Consider the following 11,289-nt stretch of genomic DNA (forward strand, 5'->3'; position numbering starts at 1 on the left):
TTTGATCTTCTTGCAGTCCATGGGACTCTCAAGAGTCTCCTCCAGCACCATAATTCAAAAGCATCAATTCTTCGACGATCAGCCTTCTTTATGGTCCAGCCATAATGCATTATGAGATGTGTGAGATGCATTATGGCATTTCCTTAAGTCTTCTTTTTTTGCTAAATCAGCTATAGGATGGAGAATTAGATTGAACCTGCTTTCTGCGGGGAAGCGGTCCTAATTCCCCAACACTAACTCACAACCTCAATCCAATTTCCCTCACCCCAGAAGCTACTCTAGCCATGGAACTGAAATCATTTTGGCACTTACAAATTTGTGGTGGCAGAACATGAAAGGAAGAAGGTGGAAGAGGCTCCTTTAAATGCGTGCTCAAATTCTGCTTAAAGCTGTCCCCGGGTATCAAATAATTGGCCAAGGACACAAGATGTAGTTGCTAGAGCAGGCCTTTGATCATTTGACAGCTTTAGCTTCTGAGGTCTCTTCCAGAGAACCAGCTTCTTATGCGTCCTGATTTCTCGGCGCAAAGTTTGCAGGCAAGATAGACAACATCAGTCTATTTATTCAGATTTGTTTACAGGGAGGTTAGACTATATGGAGCCTAGCAAGTGCTATCACACACTTTCCAGAGAATTTCTCTTTCGCTTTTCTTATTGCAAAGAAGTTTGTTGTTTGGGGAAAGTGGCTTCGTTGCGCACGACCTCTCAAATGACTGAAACTGTGTGACTGTGAATTCACTGGTACATGACTGAATCCCACCCCAAAATAGCAGAAGTCTGGAAACACCCTCAGGTATAGAAGCAGCTTTCAGGTGAATAATTTTGATAGCTCTTGTTAAGAACCCAATCTTGGCTTCCTTCCAGGATGATGTTTATTCCACCACGGGCAATGCCATGATCCCTGTGAAATGGACGGCGCCAGAAGCAGCTATCTACCAGACCTACTCTCCAAAATCGGACGTTTGGTCCTATGGGATTTTTCTCTATGAGGTGTTTACGTATGGACAATGCCCATATGAAGGTAAAGTATTCAAGAAACAGTCATTGCCCTGCTGTAATTTTAGTTAGGCTTCCACAACCTCAGCCCTCCAGATGTTCTGAGACTACCCATGATACCTGACCACTGGTCCTGCTAGCTAGGGATCATGGGAGTTGTAGGCCAAAAACATCTGGAGGGCCGAATTTGAGGAAGCCTGTCTTAGGGTATGTTCAGATTAGTTGCTTAAAATGAATTAGTAGTAGTAGTAGTAGTAGTAATAATAATAATAATAATAATAATAATAATAATAATAATAATTTATTTATACTCCACCCATCTGGCTGGGTTTCCCCAGCCACTCAGGGCAGCTCCCAGCAGAATATTAAAAACACAATAAAACATCCAACATTAATAATAATAATAATAATAATAATAATTTATTATTTATACCCCGCCCATCTGGCTGGGCCTCCCCAGCCACTCTGGGCGGCTTCCTGGTTCCCTGCACCCTCACTTCTCGCAAGGAGGGAACCGCCAGAAGGCCCTCGGAGCTGGACCTCAGTGTCCAGGCTGAATGATGCGTGTGGAGACGCCCCTTCAGGTATACAGGGCTGAGGCCATTTGGGCTTTAAAGGTCAGCACCGAGCAAGGCCCCCACACACAGTTGCATTTCAAACCACATTTGCACGGTGTTGTTCACATCAGAAAAGGAGCAGGGATGTCTTCACCCAACATATGTGATCTTTTTGGTTTCCGTGTCCCTTCAGCCCCATCCTCCAGAAACTCCTATTCATAAAGAGATTGGAGTTTGGATTTGATATCCCGCTTTATCACTACCTGAAGGAGTCTCAAAGCGGCTAACATTCTCCTTTCCCTTCCTCCCCCACAACAAACACTCTGTGAGGTGAGTGAGGCTGAGAGACTTCAGAGAAGTGTGACTGGCCCAGGGTCACCCAGCAGCTGCATGTGGAGGAGCGGAGACGCGAACCCGGTTCCCCAGATTACGAGTCTACCACTCTTAACCACTACACCACACTGGCTCTCACTGTGTCGGCTGTGCATGCGTGTTCATCTGCACATGTGCGTTGGCTGTCTCAAACGTTCACATTACAGTGGTACCTCTGGTTACGTACTTAATTCGTTCCGGAGGTCCATTCCTAACCTGAAACTGTTCTTAACCTGAAGCACCACTTTAGCTAATGGGGCCTCCCGCTGCCGCCGTGCCGCCGGAACACGATTTCTGTTCTCATCCTGAAGCAAAGTTCTTAACCTGAAGAACTATTTCTGGGTTAGCGGAGGCTGTAACCTGAGTCGTCTGTAACCTGAAGCGTATATAACCCGAGGTACCACTGTACTGCTTCCTCCGCATGGAGGTTTCTGGCCAGATTGAAGCTGGTTCGGAAAGGAAAGAAACACATGCGACAGGAGGATTTGCCAAGAAACTAACCGGAGTGATATGGATTGTGGCTAATGTTGTGTGACTGTGACTCTAAAAACTATAGTTGTGAGAGTGACCTGGATGTAGAGGAAGCAGGAATGTGAACATACCCTTTGCTTGCTGAGCAAAGCGGAAATACAGTTGGAACAGCACAATCGTACACAAGTTTGCTCAGAGGTCAAGTTCCACGACGTTCAGCAGCAAATACTGGATGATAAGCAATTTTTAGGCTTGCAGCCTGAACATGTGTAAAATGGCATTTCACGCTAAGGTGGGAACTCAGTTTTAAGTCATTAGAAATCAGAGGTGTGCAGGCCTTGGAAATGTTATAGGGGAGGAAACTGCTCCTTTTCCCTTATGGAAGGGGTAAGCAAACTTTTTCAGCAGGGGACCGGTCCACTGTCCCTCAGAGCTTGTGGGGGCCGGACTATATTTTGAAAAGGGGGGGGGAAGGAACAAATTCCTATGCCCCACAAATAACCCAGAGATGCATTTTAAATAAAAACACACATTCTAGTCAGGTAAAAACACGCTGATTCCCGGATCATCCGCAGGCCAGATTGAGAAGGCAATTGGGTTGGATCCGGCCCCCGGACCTTAGTTTGCCTACCCATGCCTTGTGTGGTATGCAAGAGCCCATACAGAGGAGAACCCTGAACAATGGTACGCAAGCCCTTATATAGACTTTTGAAATTGCCCACCCTGTAGCCCAAGACCACCCGCCTAAACATCATACATACATCACAGAAGGAGGAGGTCTACAGCAGAAATCCTGTCTGCCAGGATACCTGATAATGGTCACTGGTTGCTTTACCTGGGTAGCCTGGCCATTCTTTTGGGATGGTAAATACTTTAATTCCTGAACCCAGGTCACAGGCTCACCCTATTCATACACAAATCTGCCCTTAAGACAGGTAAGCAAAAGACAATGGAGAGGCTTTCCCATTTCCTTCCTCCTTGCGGAGAAATATTTTAGGTCAATTTGGGAGAGTCCTGTACTATTTCGGACACGTGGCTTATATAGTGAGAAGGTGGGGAGGGGTATTACTCAGAAGGGTGGTGGGAATGGGTGATAGGCAGATAGCTGTGATGAGCCTGTTGACGACTCTTAACGACTGCAATAGGTCTTACAGGAAAAAGCAAGGGGTGAGAAGGTGAAAAATGGCTTTGTCATGTATAATGAGATAAGAATCCAATGTCTTTGTTCAATCAAATGCCAACAGTGTCCTTCAGCTCTCTATATTGGACAAACAGGCCAAACCTTACGCCAAAGGATAAACGGACATAAATCCGACATCAGGAATCACAAGACAGAGAAACCAGTAGGAGAACACTTCAGTCTCCCAGGACATTCTATACAAGATCTCAAAGTAGCTGTTCTATTACAAAGGAATTTCAGAAATAGACTGGAAAGAGAAGCTGCTGAATTGCAACTTATCACCAAACTTAAAACCATGGAGAGACCTGGTCTGAACAAAGACATTGGATTCTTATCTCATTATACATGACAAAGCCATTTTTCACCTTCTCACCCCTTGCTTTTTCCTGTAAGACCTATTGCAGTCGTTAAGAGTCGTCAACAGGCTCATCACAGCTATCTGCCTATCACCCATTCCCACCACCCTTCTGAGTAATACCCCTCCCCACCTTCTCACTATATAGAAGGGTCTGGTGACTTCTGTTTCAGTGTATCTGAAGAAATGTGCATGCACACGAAAGCTCATACCAAGAACTAACTTAGTTGGTCTTTAAGGTGCTACTGGAAGGAATTTTTTTATTTTGTCTTGACTATGGCAGACCAACATGGCTACCTATCTGTATCTTAAACCAGGTTGGGCAAACACTTTCAGCCTAAGGCAGTTATGGCCAAACTTGGCCCTCCAGCTGTTTTGGGACTACAACTCCCATCATCCCTAGCTAACAGGACCAGTGGTCAGGGATGATGGGAATTGTAGTCCCGAAACAGCTGGAGGGCCAAGTTTGGCCATCACTGGCCTAAGGGCTTTTGCATTTGCTTCTATGCAACTTCACCCTTGGAGGCGTGGCAAGAGTCAAAAGTGGGTGGGGCAGCAACAAGAGGGCGGAGCAAATTTTTACATTTGCTCAGTAAGCCAATAGGGTCTACACACACACACACACACACAGCCTCTGTCCTCCATCCAGCAAGAGGGGTTATCAGAGTTCAAGGACCCAAGGTGAGAAGCAGAGTTGCTGAGGGGTCTGGCTGCATTTGGTCCTTGGATGCAAGGCTACCATAGACTAATATCAAAGACTCGTAGAGTTGGAAGGGACCCTGGAGATCATCCAATCCAATCCCCTGTAATGCAGGAATCTGCAGCTGTCCCATACAGGGCCCGAACCCACAACCTTCGCACCACGCTCTAACCAACTGAGCTATCCATGCCTGACTCTTGCCTTCAACAAAACGCCCCAGGTTTCTGGGCAGGCATAGAGCAGAAATGAAGAGGAACGCGGCGGTCTTACTTGTGGCAAAGCCTGTGTTTAATGTATATATTGCGGATGCCACTGTGGTCTAAACCACTGAGCCTCTTGGGCTTGCTGATCGGAAGGTCGGCGGTTCGAATCTCCGCAACGGAGTGAGCGCCTGTTGTTCTGCCCCAGCTCCTGCCAACCTAGCAGTTTGAAAGCATGCCAGTGCAAGTAGATAAATAGGTATTGTGTGGCAGGAAGGTAAACAGTGTTTCCGTGTGCTCTGGTTTCTGTAATGGTGTCCCATTGCGCCAGAAGCACTGGCCACATGACCTGGAAAGCTGTCTGTGCACAAACACCGGCTCCCTTGGCCTGAAAGCGAGATGAGCGCTGCAACCCCATAGTTGCCTTTGACTGGACTTAACCATCCAGGGGTCCTTTACCTTTACCTTTTTATGTATATATTAATGTAATAAATAATATCTATCTAATACCTGGATACAGTGGATGCTCGGGTTGCAAACGTGATCCGTGTGGGAGGCACGTTCGCAACCCGCAGCGTCCACAACCCGCAGCGCTGCGTCTGCGCACGTGCAGGTTGCGATTCGGTGCTTATGCGCAAAGCGCAATTTAGCGCTTATGCGCATGCGCAACCACCAAAACCCAGACGTAACTGTGGCGATCACACAGGTTCCCCGGAGGTTTCACCCTCTATTGATCCCTGTGCCACCACTTTATTTCTCGCTGCCACCAGCCAGGCCCTACCTGGTACAGTGGTGCCTCGCAAGACGAAAAGAATCCATTCTGCGATTTTCTTCGTCTAGCGGTTTTTTCGTCTTGCGAAGCAAGCCCATTGACAGCTTAGCGGATTAGCGCTATTAGCGGTCTAGCGGCTTTTAGCGATCAGCTGAGAAGCGGCTTATCAGCAGATCAGCTGTTAAGCGGCTTAGCGGCTTAGGAAAAGGGCGAAAAAAGCGAAAAAACCCGCAAGATTTTTTCGTCTTGCGAAGCAACCCCATAGAGAAATTCGTTTAGCGAAGCGCCTCCAAAACGGAAAACCCTTTTGTCTAGCGGGTTTTCCGTCTTGCAAGGCGTTCGTCTTGCAGGGCACCACTGTACAATACTGAGTCCAGTCAGGGTTAAATTGGAACATAAACTTCTGTTTATTTCTTGCAGTTTAACAAGTGTGTTGTTTCATAAACAGTATCGGTCCATTACAATCATGGGGTGCCTATCCAGACCTATAACTTCCGCTACCTGCTCTCACTCACTAAACCACCTCTCAGATATTTACTCGTTTTCCTCACTCCTAACTGTTCCTGACTCAGCTTATTTCGCTACCCTAACTCAACCTCCCCACAGACTCTATCCCAATTCACTCCCACTCCAACCAACCACCCAACTCCACCCTTCACCCCTCCCAGAGCTGGTTTTATAGTCCCTCTGACTCCACCCCCGGGTTCTGATTGGGTAACCTGTTTAACTATTTCACCTCCAGCACTCTCATATGTTAACATCACAGTACTGTAACCCGTTCCGGTACTTCCAGGTTTTGGCGCGTCCGTAACCCGAAAAAACGCAACTTGAAGCATCTGTAAGCCGAGGTATGACTGTATATGTTATTGCTTCCAGGGATGACCAACCAAGAAACTATCCAGCAGATTACCCGGGGCTACCGCCTCCCCCGTCCCAACAGCTGCCCCGCTGAGGTTTATGGAGTCATGCTGGAGTGTTGGAAGAGCCACCCAGAGGACCGGCCGCCTTTCCACAACCTGAGAGAGATGCTCTTCTGCATCTACAAATGGGGCCACTACCCGTTCTCTTGAAGGAGGGGGGAAATTGCCACCCACGGCATTTAGAAATGGACAGCAGATCCTATATCCCCTACAGGATTGGCAGAACTGCTAGAAAAAGCCAGTTCAAGTCAGCTTTGTTGCGGGAAGAAGCTTGGGATTATGTGAAGGCTTTGTTTTCGTGGAGCTACATCGCGAGATACCCTGATTATGGCTAGGGATGGCAGCCCCTTTGGGGTTTGCTGCCCGCACCTGCCTGAAGATAATTCACTATAGATCCTGCACAGCCGAGACGCCATTGCGAAGTCGTTTCAGCACCCTTCCCATGCAAACCGCGGACTAAGATTGGATTCCTTGCCATGTGTGCCAGTTGACTTTCATTACTCAATAAATGTGTGCCAAGAAACAGGAGGTGTTGTTGTCCTTTGGGTGCAGCCTGTTAAATGCAGAGCGAAAGGTCTCTGTTTCGTTAGCAGTGCCGTGAGGCAGATCACTGTTGCCCCCATTTTACAGATGATAGTAGGCAAATAGTTGCCCAAAGTAAAAAAAAAACCAAACACCATTGTGTCCATACATAGCCATCCAAAAATGTCACCACTGCTGTCGATTCACTGCCGTTCAGCTGAGCGCTGTTTGAACTGCCTCGTCTTTTGAGTAGGATGTGTGCATTCACGGCTAAGGTGTAATTATATGTGGATTTGGGTCGGAGCCTTACTCAAGTCCGCTTGGCAAACTTACAAAGGAGTAGGGCCCGACTGACTCTTTTGTGCACTGACTCTTGCAACTGGAGTCAGTGCACAAAACATTAGCTAACCACCTCCTACAAAATAAGGTCAACGTGTTGATTAAGGATTTAAGCACTGGGAGGAAAAAGACATTTCTACTGCATAGAAGCCACTTCTCCCTCCTTAAGCAAGGAACACGCCAACCACCCATCGGGAAGCCTAGTTAACGTGTGACCCCGAAATTTTGTATCCCCTCCAAACAAGAGGCCAGAGTTTTGTGCTGGTTTTGAACCGTTTTGTGCCGCGAACCCTGCGTTTTGGGCTGTCCCCCAAACTGAGTTATTGGCATCAGTTTGGAGGGGATCCAAAATTTCAGGGTCACATGCAGCTCCCATCAGCTGATCCAGCAAAGCATAGCTGTCAACTTACAGATTTGAAAATAAGGGAGCAGCAGCCTTGAAAATAAGGGATCAGCAGCCAAAATAAGGGATTTTCGACTTCCGGGTTAGCACCAACGTCTAATGGCGGATTCCCTCCAAGCTCCGGAGGGAATCAGCTCAGTAGGGATCGGGTTCTACCGCGCCGGCGACGCAGGGACCCTTAAAAGCCACAGGAGTGGATACCTGTGGACGTGGTGACTCGGTGGGCACCATTAACGCCCCCCCCGACCCGCAAAGGAGCCTTTTTAAAGGCTGCGGAACGGGGGACGGGGGTGGCGCGGTGCTGAGAGTCTTCTACTTCCCCTGCTGAGCGAAGCCGCATGCCATGGACGGAGAGCGCTGACTTTTTCCCTTGAACATTCGGACTAAAAGCAACAACCCGTGAGTAATACGGAAATCGGACTTTAAAAGAATTTTTTTTAAAAAAAATCGGTACGAACGGGGGAGGGGTAAAAAGGAAGTCTGCCCCCCCCATCTTGTAGATATTTTAAAGCAAAGACCGGATAACTAAAGTCGAGAGAACCATCTTTTCCTTTTTGGAAGAAAAATTAATATTTTCGCGATGGGACTGTACAATTGATTTTGCTGGAGGATAAGAACTGACTTAAGTTAAAGTACACCCCCCCCCCCCCGGGACCCGGGAGTGATCTGTGAGAGAGCCTGCTGAAAAGATACAGACCTTGACAGCTGTCAAACTAGCTGTCAAAGTTGGGAAATAAAAGGAAACGTTGTTTCTGGTGACTCTGCTGGCTAGATTTCTTTTAAATTTGGATACAAATTGCCAGGAGTAAAGAAAAATAAGCTACATTTGGACTGCTGGAGTAATTGGAAAGATACTAAGTAAACAGAGTCCCCCTAGAGGGGACTTTTGAGATACTGCAAGAAATGGCTTTAAGTGGAAAAATACTGGAAGAACTGAATAGGACTTTTTATCTCCTGGGAAAGCTTCATGACCAAAGTGATATCTTAGCAACAACGACAACAGCATTGAAGGATACTGTCAACAACCTTATGGGAACAGGAAGTGAATTGATACAAGTTTTTGTCTCTGAACCAAAAGTCTTGGAAGGTGAAATAGAGGCAGCTACAGCCGAGGAAATGAACTTTGACAAATCCCAAGAGACACACAAGGACTTGCTGGAAACTGAAGGTGAAGCCACAAGGCTGCAGAAGATTAAGTTTGACCAGAGGCCTGGTAGCATAAATTTATTCAAGATGGAAATTGGAGCTTTAGGGCCATATAGACTCAAAAGATTTAAGAAACAGAACTTGAGCTCCACTTCTAAATACAGAGGCCTGCTGGCAAGAAAAATTGACATTATGGTGATAAGGCTTCCTCGAGAGTCGGTGTTGAAAACAAAGGACTGTCAAGAAGACCGGCAGAGAGAAACTAAGAGAGGGCTAAAAGCCTCAGGCGTTTGGGACACAGGCTAGAATAGCTGTACTGATGGACATTGGGTTCAGGGACCACAACCGGGAAAGGGAGGGGGGGACTTGGGAATCCAAAGGGTGTTAAAATATAATTTGTTTAGATCTTGTTCATATGTTTATTTTTTGTAGCCTTTATGGAAGGTGGGAAAATCGCGGAAGGGAGATTTGGGTTGACTTTAGGAATAAGGTTCAAAATTAACCTAAAAGTGGTTTTTCTTTTTAGATTAAATAGATATAAGATTTTAAATAAGTATTTGTTGAGCGGACAAAAATGAAATTATAATACAGAAGGGGGAGGCGTGAGGAGGTCGGGGAAATAAGGTTTAAGAAAGAAAGGATTGGAATTATACTTGTTTGTTTGTTTGTGTATGTTTGCATGTTGGTTTGTGTTTATGTGTTTATAATTGGAAACTTCAATAAATATTATATTAAAAAAAAACAAAATAAGGGATTTTCCAAGCACAGGTATGTTCAACTTCTGAGCCCCTCCAAGCCAAAGGCAGAAAGCCCAGCCAGCAGCCAAACGAAGCCTCAAGCGGTGGTTCCCACAGCGCAGCAACCCGGCAAAGGGGATGCAGCAAGGAAAACCACTGTCACCTCTCCGCTGGGAAGCACTGAGCAAAGGCGAGTCCCCAGGCAATGCAGCTGATTTGATTGGCACAAGGCGTGCAAGCTCCACCCCCCAGTCGTTCTTAGACTCCTTATTGGGTGGGCAACACAGCCAAGCAACACAGTTGGAGCCTCCCTCCTCCCTGGCCGGCAGGGAGGGAGGGAGAGGAGCTGCTTCCTTCGAAACCTGGGAAATTTAAGGGACATCGTCAATAAGGGACAGCTGCGGGACACAGCGCTGGGATAAGGGACTTTCCTGCCAAATAAGGGACGGTTGACAGCCATGCAGCAAAGGAACAATGGAGAGCTCACTTTAGGCTCCCAATTGTTCCTTTGAAGCCTCACACCATGCATGACATCAGGGGTAATGGAAGTTGTCATGGCTTCCCCCATAAGAGCCCAAGAGGACAAATGGGGAGGCTTGACAGGCCAAGTTCACCCCTGGATTAAGAACATGGGTTTCCCTGCACTTGGAGAATTTGCTTTCACTGCCAGATCAGTCCATATAAATCAAGTTGACTGGTCCCAACTTTGATGAAACATTGTATGTTTCTTTTCCACCTAATAATAAGAAAGCTGAAAGCACTTCATGGGTTGTTTTTTTAAAACAACAACAACAACCACTTCACGTTATACACTCCCCCCAGTTATGGTGAGTTTTAATGTGAGATGCATTTGACCTCAGAGTAACATGGATGTATTTTCACACCCCTTTTGGACATGTCTCTCCCACCTTGTCTGAATGCATTCAAGAACCATTATAAAAAACTGCTCGAAGTCCATCTATCCAATGAATTTATATACCGTATTTTTCCACCTATAAGACACCCCCATGTATAAGACGGCCCCTATTTTGGGGGAGTCAGGTTTAAGAAAATGGGGGGAGATGTATCCGTGTAGAAGATGCCCCCTAATTTTTTACGTCATTTTAAAGGGGAAAAACCTAGTCTTGTACACGGAAAAATATGGTGTTTTTAAAATATAGATTTAACAAGGAGAAATGGAGGTGTTTAGTGACTATAACTTTTTGGAAGAGAGTTGTTAAATTAATAGGATTAATATAATTAGAGAAACAACCTGTGTGTGGTGGTGCTTGAAAAAAAAATATTTGTATGCATCTCTCCTTTTGCTGAAATTGTGTGTGTGTGTGTGTGTAGATAAGCAGGGAGATATTGTATTTTTTGCTCTATAAGACTCACTTTTTCCCTCCTAAAAAGTAAGGGGAAATGTGTGTGCGTCTTATGGAGCGAATGCAGGCCTCGCAGCTATCACAGAAGCCAGAACAGCAAGAGGGATTGCTGCTTTCAGTGCGCAGCGATCCCTCTTGCTGTTCTGGCTTCTGAGATTCAAAATATTTTTTTTCTTGTTTTCCTCCTCCAAAAACTAGGTGCGTCTTGTGGTCTGGTGCATCTTATAGAGCGAAAAATACGGTATACAAATCATGC

At 46.2% G+C, this 11,289-nt stretch overlaps 1 protein-coding gene across 1 annotated transcript in view; it reads left to right on the forward strand.

The window, feature by feature from the left end:
• Positions 1-7,045, forward strand: part of SRMS (src-related kinase lacking C-terminal regulatory tyrosine and N-terminal myristylation sites) — a 48,624-nt gene extending 41,579 nt beyond the window's left edge. The window contains exons 7-8 of the mRNA XM_081867849.1: positions 864-1,020; positions 6,479-7,045. Of these exons, the coding sequence (XP_081723975.1) occupies positions 864-1,020; positions 6,479-6,672 (351 nt within the window). The 3' untranslated portion in view covers positions 6,673-7,045. The remainder of the gene's footprint in view (positions 1-863; positions 1,021-6,478) is intronic.
• The last annotated feature ends 4,244 nt before the right edge of the window (positions 7,046-11,289 follow it).

Source organism: Podarcis erhardii (genome assembly GCF_964252035.2).
Source record: "Podarcis erhardii genome assembly, chromosome: 6".
Taxonomy (NCBI): domain Eukaryota; kingdom Metazoa; phylum Chordata; class Lepidosauria; order Squamata; family Lacertidae; genus Podarcis; species Podarcis erhardii.